Genomic DNA, 25785 nt, shown 5'->3' on the forward strand with positions numbered 1-25785 from the left:
ATAGACTTTGTTTTTCTTAGACTTCAACTTAAAATTTAAATCAGCCTAGGTCCAACTTGTTTAAAGGTGTTCAGCTATTTAAAAAGCACATTGCCAAATAGTGTCTTGCATTTTGTTTAGGTGTCTAAGAATGGTATCTCTGGGGAAATAAGCATTTTCAATAGATTTCTAGACTAAAAAATAAAAATCATCTAAACATTTCCTTAGTATTTGCATTATGATTAACTGTTTCTTCAAGTGGTATGAATATCAGAACTTGAAGATAATTAAAATAGTCTGAGGGTCTTTTTTTGTTTTTAAATAAGCCAATAGCTTATTTTTAAATGGCTTATTTTTAAAAACAATTTTAGAAGAGCTTTTTTAACTTATAAAACTATAATTTACTAATAATGCTAATAAAATGACAAAACAGTCATCTTAATCTTATTTTCAAGGAGGGTCTGTTGTAGTTTTCATTACAGTTTAAGCATTGTTTTTGCAATCATTTATTTTTTTCACTTGATTGCTGCCTATTCGTAATGTTTTCTTCATGGAAAATTGAACTATTAGACTGTATAAATGTTAAGTTCCACTTTTAGTGACAGAGGTTTTAGAAGATATCATTATAAATAATAAGTGCCATAATCTGTTCCAAGAAAGCTATGCAATGTGCCCATCTTCAGGAAGGTTCTATCATATATTTTAGTATACCCAGACGAGGCAGGCCTGAAAGAGTTTAGTGATTTAGAGTGCGTGTGGGTAGTATACTGCTTGGATCTTTTCTACACTTTGTAGTAGCAGTGTCCTGGTTTATTTGGCATAAACCTAAAAATGGTGTGAGATGAGAACTGGTAGCCAAAGGAGTTTAAAAGAATACTAAAAAGCAAAGGAGTACTAAAAAGCAGCTTTGGAATGTTGCCAGCCACTTATAATCACTGTTTTCTGTGGTTCTAACATGTTATTTTTTAAAGCCAATCAACCATTGTAGTATTTCCAGACTCGGGCCTTTTAAAATCCTGGTACCAGGGCTGTTTTAGTAGCAGGTTGATGCTCAAAACAGAATAGCCTTAATTTTAAGAGGGTCAGCCTTTGTAATGAGAGTCTTCTTGTCTCTTCTTTATCCTATTCCTTCTAAAAATAGCAAGGAAGTAGGGTTTTGTTTAGAGACATTTAATGCAAACTTCACATTTATATGTATGAATTAGTGATGCATGAAATCTCCTCCAGTTGCTTATAACATGTATTACAAATTATGGCAAGGGCATATTTATACAAATTAATAAAGCTGAAATGTTTTTAAAATGTGGCTAGGTATTTAACAAAGAAAAATAAGAATATGTTTTTACATGACTTAAACTAATATTAGAAGAAATAAGCAATGAGATTAAATCCCTCCCAACACACACACACACACACACACACACACACACACACTCACTCACTCCCTATCTCATGCCACACATACATCTTTACTTACCTACCTGTCTGGGTGATTACATTCTGAAGTGGAAGAAAAACCGAGTCCTTAAGTTATAGTGCTAAAATCTGTTTTGTCACCAGTAACGGCTGATGTCTTTATTTTGTTAGAAAAACATCTTTCTTCTAAAATGCTTCTCTCCAAATTACCCTCCCCTAATCGTGGTCCTCATTTTTTTTTTCCACAAAACAATTTGGGACAGAAATGTCTCTTTATGGATATATTTTAATCTTTACTGTATACAATGGTTCTTTCTTACATTGTATTGTATTATGCACCCTGTAGGCATTGATAACTTTTATCGATACAAAAAAATCACTTTAGTTGGGGGACTATATTTTTTCTCTTCTGTTGCCCCACTTCTAACTGTGGCATACTTTACTGCAGAAGAGATAATAATAATTAAGTTTGTTTACAAAAAATACAAAGGTTCTAATGTCACTGTTTTTTATTAGCTCACAGTTAGCACTGTCAAATGGATATGCCCAGATTCCGAGGCCCACAAAGCCCCGCAGAGGTATTTATGATATTGTTTGACTTAGAAAATATGTCGGCATGGGAGATGAGTAATGCCCCGGGTGATTACGTTCAAAAAAGAAAGCTACCTAATCTTTTCAGTATCTGTGCTTTTCTACCTCAAGGAACAGTAAATACAACTTTCTGACATTTCTAGTCTATATCAAGAGTGGGATTTTCACAGTCGTCATCAAATCACCCATTAACATTGGCATCTTGCTGTCTCTTCTGTTGTTTTAAGGTTTTTCTTTCTGAAACTAGGACTTATGAAAAATAATAATGCTGGTAGCTCTTCAAAAGAAAGTGCTTTCTCATGTGTTATCTCATTTTATCCTTCTGTCATAAAAGATGAGAACAAGTGCTGTTATCATCATTGGAAGAAATCTAAGCTGTAGAGAAACTGTGACTTGCCCAAGGTCCGCTTAGGCTGCTAGCACAGTCTAGACATCCATCTCCCAAATGAGTACATTTCTCAGTAGACCACCTTGTGGGAAAACTAGTCACCAAATAGAGGGTGGTAAAGAAGGAATTAGTATTTCAGTTCTTAATTGATTCTAGTCAACATGCTGGACATTTTTACAGTAATACCTCATTTATTCTTCCCAGCAACTCTAGGAGATAGGTGGCGGTGGTATCTCTTTTACAAAAGAGCAAAGGAAGTTTCAGAATGTGTAGCATTATGTTGGGTGGTATGGAAATGGTATCAGACTTGGAGCTCTGCTGTCCATGCGTTTCTCAGTCTAGTCCAGAATGTATTGTGAAGACACAGTAAACAGTATCTATCCAAAAAGATAATGAGGTTGGGAAAGACTGAGATGGTCAGAGAAAACATCATATAGTGGGTGAGGCTTGTGTTGAGACTGCAAGGACAGCAAGAAGGGGGTAAGTGGAAGGGAGAACCCAACACCCCACATGCGCTGAAGAGCAAGGTAGAGGAGAAACCGCAAATGAGCCTAGAGATCTAGAGATCATTTGGCAGAGCAGATGGAGCCTCTTGCTGAGAGGGTAATGTGTGCCTTAAGAGCTTGGGCTCTGACTACAGGAGGCCTTGAAAATGTGTGGGAATAAGACCACAGGATTTTAAAGCTGAAATTCATCTGGCTTAAGCATCCCATTTTACAGAAGGGAAAGTAAGATCCATAGAGGTGAAATGACTTCCTTATGTCACAGCTATGTAATTACAGAGCCGGGGGGCGGGGGGACAGATAATCTTATTCCCAAGCCAGAGTTTTTTCTACCCTATCCTGTACTTGAAGCACTTGGTGGAAAGGAGCAGTGAAATGACAGTGCTGAGATCCCTGTATCACTCTCAAAAAGTTTTTATTATTGATGAAAGCAGGCTCTTCAAAAAGATAAAAAAGATTTGAATACCATTTCATATTGTGGTGCTACTTACTTGCTCTTGATAGCTGGCAACCTGCTTCAGCTAGTCAAAGCACTCAAGAGACTCACTGGATGGTGGAAAAGCTATTCTCCATGTTTGTGCTTATCTTCTTTCAGAACCCAGAAAACCAGCTACGATTCAGTTGTCCTACTAATTATACTAGTACACACAAGTGACATGAGCATGAAGTGAAATGACATCTTTTCAAGGGCAGAGGCATAGTTTAATGGTTTAGGATGTAATCACAGATGCAAATGTGGTTCAAATGCTATTTACCATTTTATTATGTATCTGTTATGTGCCACGCATTGTGTTGTGTTCTTTTCCTGCATTAACATCTTACACATTTGCAAGGTTGCCATTATCATAATGCCGCATATGAGGAAACAGAGGCTCAGATAGGTTCGCTAATGTGCCCAAGGTCCCACCATTGGTAAGTGGCGGAGCTGCTGTGGGAACCCACGTTTGTCTGACTTCCAGTTCCATCATATTTGTTCTATATCATACTGCCGTTGTTAGATCCATCACACCACAAAGAAAGTCACCAAGCAAACTCTTTAACATTTATTTCAAAGGCAATATGTAGTTATTGTAAAAAAGCAGAAATTTCAGATAACTGAAGACAATGAAACCCATTTTTATTCAGATAATTGAAAGAAAATGAAACTAAGGCGCATGATTAGTGCATTAGTATATGTCTGCCCAGATCTCTCCTCTCGCTTCCACTTCTATGCATTCATCCTGCTGTGCTTTTCAAAACTGAATCCATTTGGCCACTTGCATCCCTTGTTTTCCACCCTTGGTTTAGTCCCTTGATTTAGCTTAAGCTCTTGGTTAAGCTGTGCCCCATGGTCATTTTCTGTAGCATTTGAGAACCATGAAGCAATTGGGCTTTAGTGGACAAAGCATTGGGGTATCAACCAGGAGACCTAGGTTACAGTTTTGGTTCTGCCGTTGACTTGCTCTGTGCCGTGAGGCAAGTGGCCTCTCCCATGAGTACCTTAGTTTCTTCATGGATGAAATGAGGGAATTGAACTAGATCTCTGCTGTTCCTTCTAGTTTTGATTCTTTGTTTTGTTTTGATACATTTTCATTCTCCAGTTATGATTCATTTTTACATTGTCGGGCTCATGTAGATGAGGGAGTGGAGGGATCTCTCTTCTTAGAATTATCCAGTGAGTTTCTCGAGCAGAGTGTGTGACCTACTCTTGGTCCCCAGGCATTTTGGGTCAATGCCATTTTTGCCACTTGGATCTTTGAGCAGGGAATGTGAAAAACTGGAGTCTTAGGCAGATGGAAGTTGTGTTTATGGAAAGAAACTTTGAGGCTCATGTAGCTAAAGGTTGGGAGATGTGGTAGTTTGATAAAACTTGATTCCTGCCTGATGTCTCATATACAGTGAAGGAAAGGAGAAGCAGCTCTTATGGACGCCTTGCAGTAGGTGGCCCAACAGGTCATTGCTAGGAAGCTGTCATAAGCAGAACAGCAAAATATTTCTATTCCCTCTCTCAAATCTTATAATTTCATAACAATAGTAATTATTTTCATTGTGTACCTATTAGATGCCAGTTACTTTGTATACATTATTTCTAATCCTCAAAACCACTTTGCAAGGTAAGTATTATTCCCATATTAGAGATGAGGCTCAGAGAGGTGCAGTAACTTGCCTGTGCTCGCATCCGTAGTGAGTGGCATATCTGGGATTCTAATCCAAAGTCCAAACCTTACTGTTTCATCTTCTTTCTCCTGCATTATAAGTCTCTGCCTCTATTGAATCATTCCCAACAGCTTAACAACAAGCTCTGGTATTCCTCCATCCTAATAATAATACCCATCTTTCACTCTTCATTCCCATTCAATTACTGCCTAATTCTCCACTTCTTGGAAGAGTTACCTACACATTTTTTTGTTTTGTTTTTCGGTACGCGGGCCTCTCACTGCTGTGGCCTCTCCCATTGTGGAGCACAGGCTCCGGATGCGCAGGCTCAGCGGCCATGGTTCACGGGCCCAGCCGCTCCGCGGCATGTGGGATCTTCCCAGACCGGGGCACGAACCCGTGTACCCTGCATCGGCAGGCGGACTCTCAACCACTGCGCCACCAGGGAAGCCCTACACATTTTAATTTATTGCTCAGCCCTCTTCAGCTTGTCACTCTACTAGAGCTTTTCTTATCAAGACTGTCTAAAACCTCCATGTTGCTCAATTCAATCGACATTTTTTTTCTCTTTTCTTGATGCCTGTGGATTTGGTCGACCACTCCCTCCTGCTTGTTCTGCCTGGTGGTTCTTCTTTTCTTCTTTGATGATCTCTTCTCTACCCATCCTCTAAATTGGTATTTCTGTAACTTAGTCCTGGATCCTCTTCTGTTTCTCTCAATTCTCTTCCTAAGTGATCTTATCCTTTACCATGGTGTTAAATACCATCTTTGTATAGCTGATTTCCAAATTTATAGCTCCAGCCCAAACTTTTCCCCTGATTTCCTACGTAGTATGTTCAGCTATGTACTGGACATTTCTATTTACAGGTTTCTTAGACTTAACATGTCCCAAATAAAACTCTTGGAACTCTTCCCAAACACGTCAGACTTTCCTACCATTAAATGGTAATATGCTGCCTTTTTACTCCATCTCAGTCCATCTGCTGGCTCTAACTTGGATCTATCCACCTGATCCATTTTCACTCTCACTACAAGAGTTAAGCCACCATCCAGTCTCACCTGGACTATTGCTCTAGCCTCCTGACTGTTTTCTCTGTTCCTACTTTTGCCTTCTTCCAAACTGTTCTCCATGCAAGAGTCAGATAAAAATTTTAGGACTGTAGGCCAGACTGTTATTCTCTTGATTAAAATCATTCAGTACCTTTCCATTGCCATTATTAATCAATCAATCAGCCAATCCTAATTCTTTACCATGGTCTATGGGGCTCTCTGCATGATCTGGTGCTTGCTTTATCTAGCACCTTCTTAAGCCACTTCCTCCTTGTTTCTGGGGCCTTAACTGTACTGGTGACCTTTTAGTACCTTGAACATGCCCAGCTCTTTCCAGCTGAAGAATCTCTGTGCAGCTCTTTCTCTGCCTGAAATACCCAGTGCCCTGCTTGTGGAGTGGCTGCTCCATCCCATCCTTTAGGTCAGTATTGTCATCATTTTTGAGAAGCTGTCTCTGACCACATTGTCTCAGTAGGGCTTTTCCTTCTCTTCCATTTTCTTCTGTCTTTGTTCTTTCTTTCGTTTCATATAACACTAACACAAGCTGTATGCTTTGAGTTTATTATGCTTCTCCAACTAGACAGGAAGCTCCACAGCAGGATGGATGTTGTATATCCAGCACTTGTTACGGTGCCCAATATAGTTGCTCAGTTTGTAAGATGGGTAACTAAACTTAAAAGTGAGGCTGATATAGAAAATCTGATTTCTCACTGGAAGATTGGAATCAAACTATCCATCCACTTGCTTCATGCCATTTATACACTGAACCTATAAATAACTTGAATATTAGGCAAAATGCTGTAGGAGGGGTCTTGAGTGGCTGACAGGCATTTAAGAGGCAGCATGAATTTTAAAGTCTGTGGTTGGAATGGTCATTACTTTTCTCCTCTGTTTTCCGTATTCACCTAGGCATGGGAAGCACAGCTGAGGGTCATTTTGGTCCTGGTCTCCTGGCTTAATTCTGGAAATACTCAAATTTGGTTTCTCTTGCTTAGTGGGAAGTATAGTTAGTCTGTTTGATGAGAGAACTATTTGAATTCCTCACATGCCGAGTTGACAACTTCTTGGGAGGGTTTTCATCGTGTTTGGTGCAGCATGGCAGAATGGAAAGGACTTTGAACCCGAATTGGGCTTGGGTTTTTATTTTGGTCCTGGTTACTTTGAAAAAAGCAAACCCACCACAACAAAACACCCTGAGCCTCAGTTTCCCTATCTATGAAACAAGAGAATTGGACGAGATGGTTTCTAAGATTCCCGCTACCTTTAATCATCATGAAATCTCTGATTCCTATAAAAAAGTGCATGGATTCTGATCCTGGAGGTAATCACAAAAACTGCAGCCTTTAAGGAAACCAACCCTTTCCCCAAAGTCATTTTTATGGAGAAATAGTAGAGAGGGAATGACAAATTCCTTGAAGACTCCTTTGAGTTAATCTGAACTCAATTTGACTGTTAATTTGAGTGTCCAAGGAAAAAATATTTTAGAGTTTAATGGTCTGGGGCTCTTGATGACTTGTACTTCACCCTACTAGGAATTTAAAAGGTGAATCAACTGAGAACAATGTGTCCCCTTCTAAGTTGTGGCAACCCAAAAAGAATCTTTTTCACTTTAATGCAAGAATGAGTAACTGCCTTGGTCACCCAGAGGACCCCCCCCTTGCTGAAAGGCAGCCTTCCTTTCTCCACTTACAAGTATTACAAAGCTGAGTCAGTCAGGAAGATTCTAAACAAGTGGATGATTTTAACATGAATTTTAGTTTTCATTCAGATGGTAGCAGCTTGTATCTCTTTTATTAATTGTTCCTACTGTGGTCTAGCCTTTATACCAAATGCTTATCTCACTTATTCCTCAAATATGCTTTGGGTTGGGTGGTAGTTTCCAGGAGAAGAAACTGAGCTACTTAGAGGTTAAGTAACTTGCTAAATTAAGGCCCAGTTAGCAAGTGATTGAATTGGGATTTGAACGAAGTAAATGAGTAATGAATCTTTCTTTGAGCCTACAATGTAGCTGAAAGAATTTTCAGCCTTTTTAAAGGTAGTGAAAAGATAATAGAGAAATTAATGACATTCAAATCACAAACCAAGTTGTGTTCCTTCTGTGTCCTTTTCCTAGAAATCCTGGGTGTTTTCTTTTCATCTAGTCCTATCAATACCCTTTCCTTCTAGGATGCTTCTTTTTAAACAGTCTAGAAGTGAAATCAAACCCTGAGTTAAAATAATGAACAGTCATATTTTATATGATCACATAATAGTATTTCATAAAAGCATGACCTTATTTGTAACTTAGAATCACCCTGACCTGTTGGTTTAAATATTTCAATAATACAGGTTTTCCCCCTCCCCCAATGAGGCCCACTTTTTTCCCCAATCACTTTAATTATGTGAGCTAGAATCCTGTTTCTCACACATCTTTAGTTCTCAACCTTGTTAAAATTAATCATATAATCCCCCTTTAAAACATAGTATTAAATCACCATAGTAACACAGTATCCAAGCTTTATAGATAAAACATAACAGCCATAAGAAGGTAGTTTGGTGTCCCCTTGACAGCTCTATAACTTTTATAGAAATATGTTCCTTCTCCTGGCTTGTGTAAGGTGGAGGGATAGCGTTACTTACTTACACCTGTTTTATTACCACATTGCTTTTAAATTGCTACCTTGTTTTTGTTCACCTTCCTAGTTTAAAAAGGAGAGTTGGAACATTCTTTTCTTTCTGAATTATTTTCTTGTACTCTCTAACCACTCCTTGAGGGCTGGAATTGTTTCCTTTAATATGACCAGTAGGGTCCATTGACCTTTTGTCCTGGAATACCTTGAAAGTCTCTTTAATTTTCTGATGTGGCCTGTATAAGGGAGTTTTAGAAAAAAAGGCTATCCATATTTGAAAACTTAATTCACATCCTATCAAAAAACTCAATCAGTCTGCCTTTGGAAAAGGCCTGGTGAACCATGATTTTTCATTTCTACTGACAATTTATAACAGATTATAGGTGAGAGCATCAATTTGAATATTTTATCAATTTGAGTATATTTTGTAAAATATGTTCTGTATAAGATACAATATTAGTTAATGAGTTCCTTTGAATAATTCAATGTCACATTCTAAAATATTATGTTAGCATAAATTTGTGTATTAGAATTTGTAATATTTAACTTCTTTTTAAAAAGGAATCTAAGCTAACTGGTAAACTGATTTTAAAAAGTGGATTTTTAAAAACATTTTGTAACTTTAAAAAAGAGTTTCTAGATTAATGTGATTAGTAATATGCTTTTTAATTTTTTAAAGCAGATGTTTTCTATTTTATGTGTGGTTTGCTGATTTTTGTGTTGATGCAGGAAGTTTTAGCTTTTATCGTAAATGTTTTTCTTTAAAACCTTGTTTCCATTTCTTAGAACATACCTTGCATTGATAAGACATTTGCTATTTCTGTCCTGTAAGATATAAAATATATTCCTCATAAATTTGGAAATTATGAAAGATACAGGAATTTAGGAAAATAACAGCTAACCTTGCCCTCTTTTGAATTCCAGGTCCTCCCCTTAGTAGCTCTGTGAACTTGATTCAGTTATTTACCTATTCAGTTCTATAGTTTCCTTTTCTGTAAAATGGGAACATCTTCTAAATTCCAGGGTTGCTGGGAGAGTCAATGAGATGGTATAATATCAAGTGTCTAACTTTGTGGCTGGTACTTCAGTTCTGCTGTTGCAATCCCTGTTATTTTCTGAACTAGAGGAATGATCAAGTGAGCATCATTACCAGCGAGCTGGCAGAGAGGGCTTTGGCGTCAGATGGGTCTGGGTTTAAAATTCAGCTTTTTGCAGTTTACCAGCTGGCACCTTAGGCAGTGCCACTCTAGGTTATTTCTTCATCTATAAAATGAGGTTAATAGAATGCACCTTTCAGAACTGGATGCAGTGATCAACAGGGACACCTGCCTGAGCTCAGCAAGTAGGAGGTTTGGTAGCTGTGATGACGTGGTCACTGCTTGCTGTCTTTTTTTCTGTTTTTAAATACTGGCTCACAGTCTGTTCCCTTGAAGTGTGTAAATTTTAAGTTCATTTATAAAGAATTCCACTGAGAAAGGAAATGTTACAGGTTCAACGACTTGTTGTGATTAGATACTTTATCAGGAAACTTACTGCACATTCATTTTCCCCTTTGTTCTGTCTTTGCGGCAGCCTCACAGTTAGCCAAGTTGGCCAGAACTTCACATTTGTGCTCACTGACATTGACAGCAAACAGAGATTCGGGTTCTGCCGCTTATCTTCAGGAGCCAAGAGTTGCTTCTGTATCTTAAGGTAAGGAAAATGGCTTTCGCTATTGGCTAGTTCTATGAAACAATGTCAGCATTTGCGTTGTTCTTCTGTAATTAAATTTTCCAGCTGTTCTTTTTATTTTCCTATCTGTTTCCCAAAAGTCACTGCACTTGAGGCGAAGGACTTCACAATGTTGTCCTTGCACTTTAAGTTCTACAGATAATTGTATTTATTTATTTGTATCACATCCCTTGGGTGGGAAAAGGGATCATTGCTTCTGGGGAGTGTGTAGAAGCTGGAGAATCAGCATGGCTTCAGATCCTCCTGCTGTTATCTGGAGCTGTCAGAAATTAGCCTGTTAGGCTTTCCCTTGGACATTTTGTGTATGTAAGATTATTAATAAAGTATGTGTCTGTAGCTCAGGACGTCTTGCAGACACTGATTGTGTCCTTCTCAGAGTAACACCCCTGCCCCCTTTGGGTCAATGAGTGAGTAACTGTTTCCCAACTTGGCTCCCTCTGTGGAGGTTTGAAAAAAGTGCAGAATCCTGTAAGCAGCCTTCTCCAGGTCTCTTCTAAAACCCCCTTCGTACACGAGAATCATACTTGCTTACTGCTCCGTCTCCTCCTGCCAGAGACGTAAGGCATGTTCTGGGGTGGGAGGATGTGTGGAAATCTGATTTTGGAGCTGCTGGCTCTGGGCTCCTGCTGGGAGCCTCCTGAGGGGGGAAGTAAAGGCATCCCACACACCCTCCTCCCCATCTGCCTCGGTTTAGTAGGTGTCAGAGGGGCCTGCCTCCTGTCTCTCTCTGCTCGTGTGCAACAGCTCCGCGCAGGACAGCAGGGAGGCGCCCCTGACAAAACCCGGGTCCCCAGGCTTGGGCCTGGGGATAAGAGGCCAGACTCTCTATGAATTCCAGAAAGGGTAGTTCTCTGGTGTACTAGTCTCTGCACTTTCTTCTCCTCCTCACTAGGAAGAGACCCCCCCTGCTCCCCAAACACACACACCCTCACACCATGAGAGGGTGAGGGCTGACTTTCGAAGTGCCTGAGCTTGATAACCGTCAGTCAGGACTGCTACTTCTGCGTTTCTCTACACAAATCTTATTATCATTATTATTATTATTTTATTTATTTATTTTTTGTGCGGTACGCGGGCCTCTCACCGCTGTGGCCTCTCCCGTTGTGGAGCAGCACAGGCTCCGGACGCGCAGGCTCAGTGGCCGTGGCTCACGGGCCCAGCCGCTCTGCGGCATGTGGGATCTTCCCGGACCGGGGGCACAAACCCGTGTCCCCTGCATCGGCAGGCGGACTCTCAACCACTGCGCCACCAGGGAAGCCCCTATCATTATTATTTTTAATCAGTGAAATCAACTTTCTTCTTCATCAAGCATAGCATCTAATTTGGGCACTAGAGAACAACTGCTGGAAAGAGCTTAAGAAGGAGGCACAAACCCGGCTGCTTTGTGAGGCTGCTGTTCTCAAGCACACCTCAGTAGTCTAGGCCCAAGGATTGCCTGCCCAGGGTATTAGACTCTGATGTAAATTATTACTTACTTTTTTATTTAACAGTGTTTTTTTCAAGAAAATTTTCTCTTCCATTTTTGTCTAATGTTATATTTCAGCCTTGGCTAGGACACTGCATATTTATGTAGTCATTCAGAGGAGATGAGGGTTTAAACCAAGTTCTTGAAGTTTTGCAGGAAGGGTTTTGTCCCATGGTGTTTTGGGTTATGATGTTTCTTTCGAAGCTTGGATGTGTGTGTCGGGGGAAAGGGGACTCTTGAATTGCCATTATTGCATTCTCTCAGCAAATTTCAGAGGGTGGAAAGCTGTTTATTTAAAAATTTAAATTTAAAGATTGCTCGCATCTGATTCTGGCATTTGTCTCTGTGTGTCTGTCTACATGTAGGGCCATGGACTTCAGGTTTGTGAGAAGCTAGTTGAATAGCCTCTTGCTGTCATCATTTAGAATGAAAAATAACAGCAATTTGTGTGTTTTCTGTCTGTTATACTAGCTTGGAACTATGGAAAAAAATTTGGTGGGTTAATTCATTCATTTGTTTGTCAGCCCTTAATTGAATGCCTACTATTAGCTAGTCCCTGTCCTTGAAGAGTTCCCAAGACGAGCTGGGGAGACAGATGATCATGCTATAATATGCTATATATAACACATAGAACGATCCCATGGCATAATGTCTTCTTACTATTGATAATCTAGTGCCAGAGGATAGTGGCTGTAGTTAAAAATAGTCTTCTGCGAATACTGGGACATGCATTTCATGGGTATTTAACATGAGGGCGGAAGGCTCTCTTTATCTTATCCAGCTTTTGCTTATATACAGGGCACACAAAATGGCACTTTCCCTGTGCTTGGTTTGGAAACATTGCTGGGTCAAGACTAGCATATGAGTGGAACGGCTTCTGTTAACCCTGGACGACTGGTTGGTGACATGTCCAGTGGAGAGTGGAGAAGTCTGCCAAGAGAACATGGGTGGGATTTGGGTCTGGGTTACATTTTAAGTATCATCCTCTTTTGCTGTTTGGTCTCCTTCCTTTAGTTAACCTGTGTCTTGAGGTCCAGTCACCCTTCTCAGTGTGCCTAGTACTCTAGCTCAAGTCTGCTCGGAAGCCACCTTTACTTTCGTTTTCCATTTTTTCCCGGGATGTAGTTCCTAGTGATGGCATCCGTGCAGACATAGCCTCCGCTGTGCTAGGATTTAGCTTCTTAGGGTCACTTTCTCTCTGGCTGCTGTCCCAAGCTCATATGCTTCCTGGCCCATATGAACGACTGGACGTTTCTGCCTTCACACATTTACCCATCCTCCCAGACTCAGCTTGGGCACTTCTCAGAGTAGCCTTCTCCAGGCAGAGGTAATCATCCCATCCTCTAGATGCACCCAGCATGCTTTGCACACTTCAGTTACACACTCATAAGCCTTGATCTTCCTTTGTCTTTCTCCTATTGAACAGTTAACTCTTTAGGGGTAAAGACTGTGTCTTAAACAACTCTGTATCCCCAGCACTTAGTGTAGTGCTCGACCAAGATATTGTGTGCATGGCTTTCAGAGACAGGGAGATCCATTCCATTCGGTTGGAAGAACAGGAAACGGATACTGAGGGCTCTGAGTGAGAGGACAGGCCACAGTGGACAGTAATTCAAAGAGAAAATATGAAATCCAGTGATTGGTTCATATTACCAAACAATTCATGTTAGTCATAAGAGGTGCACCTTTGTGTCACAGTGGAGATTCAATGACACAGTGGACAGACATTATGTCCATAAAGGACTAGGTCATCAGTATTTACAAAATTTGAACTTAATTTCACAATGAAAGGTTCTTAGACATCCTTTATTCAATATAACTTATTAGGTTCATTGTTAGGAGCATTGTCTGTTCCTCCCCCCTAGAATGTAAGCTCCATGAAGGCTTGGAATTCTTACCTTTGTTTGTTTTGTTCACAAATACACCCAAAGTGTATTTAAGAATGTCTGCGCATAGTAGACACTTAGTAATACTTGTTTTATGAAAGATTGAATCTCTGAGTTTATTTTTAAACATTTTTTCAAAGTTGGTTTGAACTCGTCACCAGCTAACCTTGACAGAGATGTAGTTGTACTGAAGTATAAGTCTTGTTAATGAAAGTACCATGGTATATAAAGTCAAATGCACTATTTCTTCCCACAATTGACTGGTTCTCTCTATTAAAGCATTTTAATTTACCTTGAGAGTCACCATTATATTGTTTAACTAGCTGCTAGTTAAATAATCTAGTTAATACTAGATTAAAAGCACCAGCTAGGAGAACAGGAGTTATGGGTAAGTTAGTTGTTCTTCATTATAAACCCAGGAATCTGAGAAAGTATTTTAGCATTTTTATATAGCACCATCTGAGTCTAAGATATAATAAGTATTTACCTCTGAAATCTTTCAAATATCATAAGACAAAGTGACCTAGATCATTTTTTTCGTGGCTTCTATTGCCCAAATAACACATGCCCCATCAAGGCTAAAACTGTAATGAAATATGCTATCTATAGCCAACTTCTGGTTTTGGATGAACAGAAGGAACGCCAGAGTTCAAAGCCATAACTGTATTGCTTGGGGTTGGGGGGAGTAGATTATGGAAGATAAGCCATACAATATTAAATTTCTTTACTCTTTATAAAGGAACTTTAAAAATATTTGTGTTCTACAATTTTCCCCTGTATATATAGGGATTTTATTTCAGCTCTTGAGAAAGCTTGAGTAACTATCTTTATACCCAAATAGGATTGTTCAGAACCTATTATACATTTTGGGAAGAAATAACTTGTTTCATCAAGATGGTATCTAAAATTTTTTTAGTTTAACATTTAAAGTTTTTATTCAATTAGTATCTTTGTATCTAGTATATATCAGGAATGAGCAATGAATAACACGTGGTCTTTGGCCTTTATTTACCTCGGGGTCCCTTAAAATAGACACAGAGATCTAGCCCCAGCTCTCCATATGAGAACCTTTCAGATGTCACATTCATCCAAGATTTTGATGAGCTGAATTTTCTGAACTTGGTATTACAAACTGAAAACAATGTATACTTTTTGTCCTTTACCAAATATAAAATTGAATATATTTCTGGGTGCACTGTTCCCAGGCCACCTCTGATTTTGATACCCACTTCCCATTTCACTTCTACTACACTTACTGTCTTAGGAGCCACTTAATCTTTGGGAAGGGACTCTGTAAACAAGTAATTAAAATATAATGTGATAAGTGCTATTTAAAAAAATATGTATGTAGAGGGTTCTTTGGGGTCACAGATTAGGCAGTGCCCATGTCTGACTTGGAGAATTAGAGAAAGTGTTGCTGATGGGTTCCAGTTTAACTGGGTCTTAGAGAATCAATGGGGGCTTGCCTGGAGGAGAAAGGGAGAAAAGCTCTCTGGGCAGTGAGAACTGGTACACAAAGGCCCAGAGAAATGAAAGGTATAGCAAGATGAAAGAATGATGAGAATTCTGATGAGAGGGTGATAGCAAGAGATGATGCCATACAAGTCTTGGGGCCAGGCTGTGAAAGCCCTTGTGGGACATGCTCAGGACTTTGAATTTATCCCATAGAAAATGGTGTGCCATGCGATGGTCTGGGGCAGGCGTTAGAAATATTGTTTTTACACCAAGGGTAAAGTGGCTTTTGTACATGAAATTGCTATCTACACAGGCTTGGGGTTTTCTGGTTATTGTTAGAGGGATGCTGCACATCACTTTGGGAGTAACACCTGATTTAGATTGGAATTTTCAAGCCTCAACTTTAGTTTTTTTTCTTTTTAAATTATACCTTAATGAAATATGTTCCTTGGCCCTCAATGGGGAGTTATTGTCCTTCTTGCCATGCAAATTGGCATGTGGGCTTATGTTTAAACGTTAATTGTGTTAAGTGAGAACCATCCTCCTTCTGGAACACTTTCTGTCTTAATGGCAGGAACAACTGTCGCATCCTTTTTTCATCTGTATTGTACTCATTTCTACTATAAACAGGAAAGCTCAGTTTTCACAGAGAAAAAGAAGCTAGAAGTAATAGAGTCTGGTTTTGAGAACTTTGGCTTCTCTCTCTAACTGTTCCAACACATACAGTTTAGGAGAAAAATCAAAGGACTCTTTCCTTAGGCAGGTGCAGTGGCAGAAGCCCTTTTGGATTGTGTTTTAGCTGCTTTGGTTTAAAATAAGTCTACGGGGGATGGGGAAGGGAGTTGGGAAGGAAGGCTGTGGGGACAGCTCCCAGATTTTTACCTTGAAAGCAGGTGCTGCTGAAATACTCCAGAAGCAGATGGAATCTCCTATTCTTGTTTTAAGCTATTTATGGTTGTCTCGCCTGAGGGTATCCTGCTATACAAAAAATGCACAGCCTGATGTTTGAGGGCAGTTTGGGCATCAAAGCGGGGGCCCCTCTGGGAGAAATCAGCCTTTCTTCCCAACGCCTTAAATGCCATTTGGGAAACCTGGATCTTTCATACTATTTAACAGAAGACTTTCCTCTGGTTTTCGAGTGTTTCCATCTCTCTGGGGCTGTTTGGTTTCTTTTTAATTCCTTCCCTTAAAAGTATGATGGGTACAATGTTGTTTTCTGGATGATCAGCTGGGAGGAGGCCTGATTGCTGCGCAGATTATAATTCCACTCATTGTGGGTCCTGGCACATGGCTCTGTCAGAAACTGAACCCATGGGATGGGGCTTGCAGAGGCTCTGGTTTACTAGGCCCAGGGCCCTTTCTCAGAGTATTTTGAAAGGCTTGAGGGGAGGGGGGGATGTGCTCATCGGAACATCACTTTGTGGGAGGCTGTAACTTTTTTTTTCTTAATTAAAAAAAATGAAGTGGTTTGGGAATGTTGCATGTTTTATTGCCACACAGATGCTTTCATGCTTAGAAATGTATAATCCTCTAGGGAGTCACAACTCAACAATAGTAACAAGCTGTACAGTTTTAAGAAAATCACCTTTAAAGGGGAGAAAGGAAGATAAATAAAATTGTCCTTGCTCTCCTAGCAGCCTGCTGTTTGAGGGCTGGGAAGCTGGACAGTTGGAAGGACAGGTGTGTCTTCTGCACCAGCAGCCAGCCTCAGGGCCGCCCACCATAGGAGAAAGCTTCTTTTCTCCTCCTGGTCCTTTACAAAGGAAACCAGCCTGTGAGTTGTGAGTATTTGCAAATCCAAGACTTTGGCTAAAAGAAAATTTTCATTTTGAGATTGAATGAGTTGGGCATTACAGTAGACATGGTATCTTCTCACTCTGTTTTGAAAGCAGGGCACTTCCTTTTCCTAATGCTCACGAAGCTCAGTGCAGGGCAGCAAGTGAAACCGCCCTAGGAACTCCAGGAGTACACTTTTTTGTTGTTTCCCCTCCATAGATTATTCATCTTGCTGCCTCTAGCAACTGCTGCTGATGGCTAATGTTATACCGTTTTGTAGATGGATAGATTTAAGTCAGGAGAGCTCACTATAGAGGATTTGGAAGGGAAGGGAGGAATCAGCATTTATTTAATATGCCAGGTGGTTTACATAATTCTCATTTATTCTTATTTCAACCTTATGAAATTATCTCCCTTGTAGAGATAAAGGGCTGGAGACTGAAAGAGATACAGTGACTTGACCAAGATCTCACAAAGAGTAAGTGAAGGAATTTGGTTTGGAACCTAAAATCCAACCCAGAGCTCATACTCTGAACTGCTCTGGGCTTATTGCCATACCTTTCTTTTGTGTCTGATTCAAAACTTCAAATTTTATTTTCTTGCCACCAAGCAATCTTTACGGGTTTCAAAAGTTTGTTTCTCTTCATATATATTTAGATAAAAGAGCCATGATCAGTTGTTTGCCTTTGCAGAATGATCTCAGAGGTGAGTTTCAAGAGCTCTTAAGGGGCTTCCCTGGTGGCGCAGTGGTTGAGAGTCCGCCTGCCGATGCAGGGGACACGGGTTCGTGCCCCGGTCCGGGAAGATCCCACATGCCGCGGAGCGGCTAGGCCCGTGAGCCATGGCCGCTGAGCCTGCGCGTCTGGAGCCTGTGCTCCGCAGCAGGGGAGGCCACAACAGTGAGAGGCCCGCGTACCGCAAAAAAAAAAAAAAAAAAAGAGCTCTTAAGAATAATGTACTACAGCCCATCCTCATTTTATATATGATGAAATTGAGACCTGAAGAGGAAAGACTTTTTGTTCCAAGTTCTTTAGCTGGCTAATAGCAATCTTCTGACCCCCAATCCAGAGTCTTGTCCAGGATATGGCAATGATTTTTCCAACTCAGGAGAATAAGCCCAAGACCACCTGTGACTAAGGTTTTTCAGGACTCAGTAACCTCCAGTTAGCATCAAAAAGTCACATCCGCTTTTGGCCAGCGTCATTGCAGTCTGTGTGAACAATCTAACCATCCTATTATAGAGTAAAGAAAATGATACAGTTTTGTGTAAATCTGATGCAGGGTATGTTTGAATGGAAAACGAGTAAAACTGATCCTGCCTTCTGAGGGAGAGAGTCTTAAGAATTCCATATGAGGGACGCTTTTTGGGAGACAGGGAAAACATGCTATAGGAGAGGCCAGTTGGTGCTTTTTGGTTGAGTCTGAGTGTCAGCAATTTTTATTGGACCTCCCTGCAAGCAAACCACTTTCCTACAACAGCAACAATAAGCAGAATGTATTTATTTGAGCCTTATCTTTGCTTTTCACTGGGCAGGGGGTAGAAAGGAAAATAACTCAATATGCTTCACACCTAAAATTGCCCTTTGGATCTAAGCTGCACTCTTATTTTAAGAGCAAGATAGATTTGTGAATACAAAGAAGAGTCTGAATTTAGGTTTTCTGGCCCTTCCAATGATCAGTTTTAGAAGCAGTAGGAGGCCTAACATTTATCCCTCATGGAAAGGCCCCGGAAGACTGAGATAATAGTGTACCTCTTTACATCATTTCAGACAGAAAACTCATTATGCCATCTGAAGTTTGAAGAGCCCACAATTCTTACAATCAATTATGAGTCACTTATTTTTAAGCTGTAATTTTTTGAGATTATGAAGATATACTTCCTCATTAGAGGACTTTAGAAAATTTCAGAAAAGTAAGAAAAGCAGTCTATCATCTTATGACTCTAATAATGACTAGATGTGTTTCTTTCCTTGGATTGGGATCATGCTGTAGGTATAGTTTTCTCCCTAGCTTTTTCATTTATCATATTGTAAGCAGCACCTTTCCATATCATTAAATATTCTTTCCTGAGAATCTTTTTGACTGTATAACTTATTTTTGTGAGATTGATTTATAAGGGAGGAAGCTCTTAGTTATCTAAAAAAAAATTTTCTTGCTAAGACTTACGTTCTTTTAAAAAATGCATTTGTTCCAGTGAATTTTCATTCAGCTAACTACTTTGGTATTTTTGTTTAAAAAAAAAGCTCAACTACTTTTTATCTTAACGTGTGAGCTGTTACCCAGTTCTTGACAATGAAAAATAATTATTAACTTCTGAAAACAGTGAACATAAAAGTATGGAAATAGTATCAAAAGTCTTATTTAAATCAAATGACAAATAATGTATTTAGTTTACTTTTCCTTTTCCTATTTTCACTTTGACATATCTTCAAAGTAATCCTTTTTATTAGTGTGAGTTGTGTTGTAAATTGCAAAAAAAAAAAATAATAATGTAGCATAAAGGGAATACTTTTAAAGTTACATAGCAATATAAATTTTGATTTTTAATATATTACATTCTGAATGAGAAGAAAGTATATGCATCTTAAAACTTTATGTAGAAATAACTTAGGGAATTTTTAAACGTTGTAGGTAAAATTAAGTTCTGTGCCGTAGTATGCAATGGAAATTGAATAGGTGTTTATTTCTCATTCATGGGACATATAACTACCAGTAACCTTCAGCAAAACTAAGGGCAGTTGTCCTCTAACTCAATTCACAAGTGTTAGACTGCCACTATGGAGATTTTTAATCCCTTATCTATAATATAAAACTATTTATTACAAAATTAATGCTGAGAGGCATTATTTATGGTTTCTAATCCATTGTATTTCAGATGTCTTTGAAGTAAGGTGGGTGGAGCTTTGTATGTGGGGTTAATTGTCCCATTGTTCATTTATTCAGTCTGGTATTTTAACTAGCTCTTTATGTGTATTAATGAGCCCAAAATGCAGCAAAAATGCTGGGCTCTAAAAAAACTTGACATTTTAAAACTTATTTAAACGTGTGGTGGAAAAAGAAGTTGAGTGAAACTCAGTGTCCTGTAGTTTTTTTGCCTGAGCTCCTAATGACTGGTTTCCTTTAAAAAATTATTTTTTATTTTTTAAATTCTAGTCCCATAAGAAAATGACAAGTCTTTGGGGGGATAAAAAACTAAAAGCCACAAAAAAATACCCTAAGTCAAAAAGACTCTAAAGAAACTATATTTGCTAGTGTCCAGTTTTCTGCTGAGCTAGGATTTTTACCATCATCTGTTTTAAAAAAAACACATATATAGTAATTTTCGTTATCATCTTAAAGGAATTTTTAATTTGTACTTTTTCTTTTTTATTAGTATGTGGAAATATACTAAATGTTGATTATCCTCATTAAGTAAAGGTAGCCATTGTTCCCTAACTACTGGAAACAATACTTGTTTTTATCTTTTTTCTCTTTATTAAAATTCCCTGGAGATTATAATTCCAGGTCTTTTTATTTGAAGAGATAGTTTAACTTTCATACAATGGGACTCCCTGAATTTGTCCTCTCCTCAGATTTAGTACTTAAATTGGAATGAACATTGGTACTATATTTGATTTTTTTAATCTTCTTAAAAATTGGATTAATAATATAAAATATTTCCACTTACCCATCATTCATCTTTTTTCTTTTTTTAAAGGAATATCTATCTATCTATTTATTTATTTATTTATTGTCTGCGTTGGGTCTTCGTTGCTGCACGCGGGCTTTCTCTAGCTTGGATGAGCGGGGGCTAGTCTTTGTTGTGGTGCGCGGGCTTCTCGTTGCGGAGCACGGGCTCTAGGTGCGCGGGCTTCAGTAGTTGTGGCACGTGGGCTCAGTAGTTGTGGCTGGCGGGCTCTAGAGCACAGGCTTAGTAGTTGTGGCACATGGGCTTAGTTGTTCCACAGCATGTGGGATCTTCCTGGACCAGGGATGGAACCTGCATCCCCTGCATTGGCAGGCGGATTCTTAACCACTGCACCACTAGGGGAGTCCCCCCATCATTCATCTTTGTCTCAGTTATTTCAATGGTGAATTGAGGATAGTACTAACTGAGAATTTTGTTGTGATGACTAATAAAACAGCACTTGATAAAGTTCTTTTTTTTTTTTTTTTTTTTTTTGCGGTACGCGGGCCCCTCACTGTTGTGGCCTCTGCCGTTGCGGAGCACAGGCTCCGGATGCGCAGGCTCAGCGGCCATGGCTCACGGGCCTAGCCGCTCCGCGACATGTGGGATCTTCCCGGACTGGGGCACGAGCCCATGTCCCCTGCATCGGCAGGCGGGCTCTCAACCACTGCGCCACCAGGGAAGCCCTGATAAAGTTCTTTGTGTGTTATATCTGCTGTGTAAGTGTTTAACTACAACCCTGTGCCTTTCTTTTGTAAACTGTGAACTGTAACCTGCAAAAAGAAAGTGCATTGATTTTAACTATATGTACACACATAAGTATGTATACATAAGTATACATATATATTATATATACTCACATAAGTGCACACTTACGTAGCAAATACTCAAGTCATCACTAAGTTAAGAAATTTCCAGCACCCAGAATAATTTTTTCTCCTATGTATGTATCCCTGAATAATATGGTATGGTTTTGTCTGGCTTGGAACCTGTATGAATTGAATTATACAATTTGGAATTGTTATTTTAAGTCTTCTTTTCCTTAATTTTTGAGATTTATCTATGCTGTTTCTTTTCTTTGCTATATAGGTGTTCCATATTGTATGACCATACTACAGTTTGTTCATACATTCAACTGTAGGTGGCCATTTGGGCTGTTTTCAGTTCATGGCTTTAATGAACATTTTTGAACAGATATCCTGGTACACAAATGCACTAGGTTCTTTGGTGTATGAACCTAGGAGTTAAATAGCCAAACGTCTTGGGTACATACATCTTCAACTTTATTGGATAATGCCACATTGTTTTCTAAAGTGGCTATGCCATTTTATGTTCTGCCAGCTGTGTATAAGCACCCTTCTAGTCCTACACTGCTTCCCCATCTTGCTTTTTAAAGAAGACACGCAGCTTGCTATTCTTCTTTCACAAAGTCTGTGAGATCTATGTGTTGTCCCTCTTTATTTCCCTAAAGATTAGTCTGGCCTCATTGTCTGAAGAGGCATTGTTAGAGAAAGAGACAGTGCTGGGGTTGGAAGAGGCAAGTTGATCATCTCTGACGTAAAATGAGCTGTAAGGTGGCATGGTATAAAGAGCATGGTCTGGAGTCAGAGCAGGACTTGAATCCTAGTCCAGCTGATGTAGAAGTGTGCTTTTAGGTGCTCCATTTACTCTTTTTGAGCCTTAATTTCCTCATATCTGCTTTTTTTGGGGTGAGGACTAGAGATAATATAGGCAAAAAATCTTGGTAAGGTAGTCACTGGTACCTTACAACATTACATAGTGCAGGAGTTATCAAAAGAAGGATAGACCAGTTGTAACATATACATGTCATTGTCATAGATGTGATTTGTGTGGGCATGTACATAACCAAATCTATGTGAGCCTGGTCACATCAACTTGAAGATGATCCTTGATGACCATGAGGTGGGCACTTACACACTGTGGTCAGGGTGGAAAATGAGGCAACATTCCTGGAAAACAATTGGCAATGTATATTCAAAACTTTAAAAATTATTCCCATTTTTGGAATCTCCTAAGGAAAACTCTAATATATGTATAGATACATGTATGAGGATGTCTATTATAGCACATAGAATGAAAAATTAGAAACAATGAATGGAGGGAGATAGCTAGGTTAATACCATTAAAATTATGTTTTCAGTGATTAATGACATGGAAAATATCTAGGACATAGTGTTATGCAAAAAAAGCAAGAGATGAATTTTCATATATGATATCTCTATTTTGTAAGAAATTTATAGAAAAAAAACCTGGTGGTTGAATATCAAAGCATTAACAATGAGACTAGTTAGGTAATGGGATCACGGGTGTTTTAAATTTTCTTTTTTGTATTTTTTAATGAAGTAGTTCTTGCAGTTTTATCCTGTCAAGTTCAATCCAAATATTTATTGCACCACAGTTTATGTGTTTTTTAATTTAGAAAAATGATAACTACCTTCATATAGAACATGATTCCCAGTATAGAATGCCACAAATGGTAGTACTTTAACTACCAAAATGACCACTGATGCTCTAGTATGTGTTTTTCTCCTCCTAAGTTTGCAGAATGGACTTGAGCTCTGGAATCAGACCTGTGTTCAAATTTTGGTTCTACTACTTACTAGCCATAGGAATGGAAGAAAGTCACTTCACCTTTCTGAGCCTCAGTTTCCTCATCCGTAAAACAGAAAATACTTCCCACAGTAGCCGTGAAGATTAAATGAGATTTTTGGTGCTCAATTCCAAGTAATTATTCCCATGTTGCCTTGCAAGATTTAAAAATGCTATCAGCTATAAAGTGTACCATAGAGGTAAAAACAGATTTTCAGGGGGAAAAAGGGGGCTGTATTGAATTTTCAGATTGATTTCAAGAAGCATCTTGATTTTAGAAACATTAAAAATGAGTAAGAGTTCATCTTAATTGAGAAATGATTGCATTAATTTCACAGTGGGATATTTAGCACCTATCCTATAGATTATCACTGTTTTACACTCATCTAGTTGACCTTTTAATTTTCTTAGAAATTTCTGTCATATTTGTGTGAAAGGACTAGGAACCTATTCCGAATTCGTGCCTCAAACCTGCTTTTTATGGCCTCAGGATCTCTGTCATAACCCGTTTTATGCTTTCACAAACTGAGCCCCTGGGGAGCTGTCTGCACTTTTCAGTGTGATCCAGCTGAATTCCTTCCCTTCCCCACTTGAGCCCTTTGATTTGCCAGGTTTTTGTTCATCTACCCTAAGGATGGACTGAGATTGCTGAGCACGGCCTCTCTTGTGGTGCAAAGTGAGAATTGTTTCTAATTGAGCAGAAACATGTGGAAGGATCAGGAATATCTCAAGGGATTACAGAAAAATTCCAAATTTGTACTACTTACAGCTTGTGTTTAGAACAGGGTCTGCTGGGAATAAATGTTAGTTAGTGTGGCCTGTGACCTTAAAAACTGTTGACATGGACTTCAGCCAGAAACTAGCCACAGACCTCCTTTGTTAAACTCATTCATAGCTCTTTGAAAACTCTAGTCAGTGAAAGTTGCCAGCTCCAATCTAAGCAGAGCCCTTTTTTTTTTTTTTCCCATGCTTTGGAAACAGAGGACGCCCCTTAACCAGCAAGGCTTCTTTAATAAGACTACATGGCCTTAAACGCAATTGGAATTGACAACTTCCTGGCTTGGGTTTGCCAACTGGCAGGGCTGTGAAGCCGAGGGGACAAACAGCGTTGGGGCGCTGTGCACTTGTGTTTGTGTATGTGCAGAGGAAACTGAACTCCAGAGCACTGCGATACCCCTTCACTCCAAAAGCAACACTGTGGCCTGAATTGGACACATCTTCCTAGTGTTCTGGCTGGAGTAGACAATTCACAATTCGCTCTCAGCATAAAGAAAAAGAGAAAATGACTGCACTTTCTTTTTCTTCTTCTTTTTTTTTTTTTTTTTTTTTGCGGTGCGCGGGCCTCTCACCCTTGTGGCCTCTCCCGTTGCAGAGCACAGGCTCTGGGCGCACAGGCTCAGCGACAATGACTCACGGGCCCAGCCGCTCCGCGGCATGTGGGATCTTCCCGGACTGGGGCACGAACCCGTGTCCCCTGCATCGGCAGGCGGACTCTCAACCACTGCGCCACCACAGAAGCCCTGCACTTTCTTTTTGATGGCGATGATTCTGGCCTTTCCCTTCTTTCCTCAAAACCCTTGTTTTAATCTTTTCATCGGTGTTGTGTTGCTCAACTATAGAACAACACATTTTTGGATGGTACTCAGCATCCACTCTGGAGTTTTACTTAACAAATTTCAGTTTCTATCAAGCTGAAGGGATAGTCAGGATATCTCTTCATTTTACTGGTTGAGGAAACTGAGGCATGAGGATGTTAAGCAGTTTCTTCTCCCTTGCTCTCTATCAAAAGGAGTCATAAGAAAAGGCCTTAAATGATTTGCTGCCCCTGCAAAGCAGCATAGTAATTGAGACTAGAGACTAATATTTTCTCTAGTTTTTGTCTTTAATCCAAAGACTACATTATCTGAATTTAAAGACAGGGAGGCAAATAGAATGTTTAGAAAAAATGAATAAGTTAATCAGACTAGAAAGAGAAAGCAGTTATTCTGCTTACAAAGTTGATTTATTTTAATACTGTAACATGTTGATGGTGGCTAGGAAAGCTATCTTGGTTATCAATTGTCATCCTGAGATATACAATCATAGCAGTCTATATCTCTGTCTACTTGACTACTTGTTAAATTTTGGTTGTTGGAATATAATATTTATTTCCAGTTATGCTGTTGAAGTTGTTATTTTTAACATAAATACTCCAGCAAACTTATCACTTCTAAAAGCTGCTGAGATTTGGTGTGATTTCAGTCAGGCATGTGTGAGGAGAAAAGGGAATGTCACATTGGCCTAAGAATCAATGGCACATAGGCTAGGAATATGGAAACTCTACGAAGAGAAATTATATAATTTCCTAGAGACTTTATAAGAATTTAGATGTGATTAAAAGAGAACGCATAAGAGAACCTGATCTATTGTAGGTGCTCCATAAGTATTTGTTGAATTAATAAAATTGGTAAAGGAAACTTATTTCCCAGTCTCAGTATTTGCCCGTTCACACACACACACAAATAATATCTTTTCCTCAAAACC

At 39.3% G+C, this 25785-nt stretch overlaps 1 protein-coding gene across 4 annotated transcripts in view; it reads left to right on the forward strand.

The window, feature by feature from the left end:
• The window catches only part of DENND1A (DENN domain containing 1A), a gene marked incomplete at both ends in the record, with an annotated part of 539637 nt that overhangs the window by 167396 nt on the left and 346456 nt on the right, over window positions 1-25785 (forward strand). For 3 of the 4 annotated variants that reach the window (XM_079705783.1, XM_079705782.1, XM_079705784.1), the window contains one exon: window positions 10245-10364. The exons of the other annotated variant lie outside the window; for it this stretch is intronic. In XM_079705783.1, coding sequence (XP_079561909.1) covers window positions 10245-10364 — 120 coding nt within the window. The remainder of the gene's footprint in view (window positions 1-10244; window positions 10365-25785) is intronic. 4 annotated transcript variants of the gene reach the window in all.

The sequence above is a fragment of the Hyperoodon ampullatus genome (assembly GCF_949752795.1).
Source record: "Hyperoodon ampullatus genome assembly, chromosome: 6".
NCBI classification, from domain to species: domain Eukaryota; kingdom Metazoa; phylum Chordata; class Mammalia; order Artiodactyla; family Ziphiidae; genus Hyperoodon; species Hyperoodon ampullatus.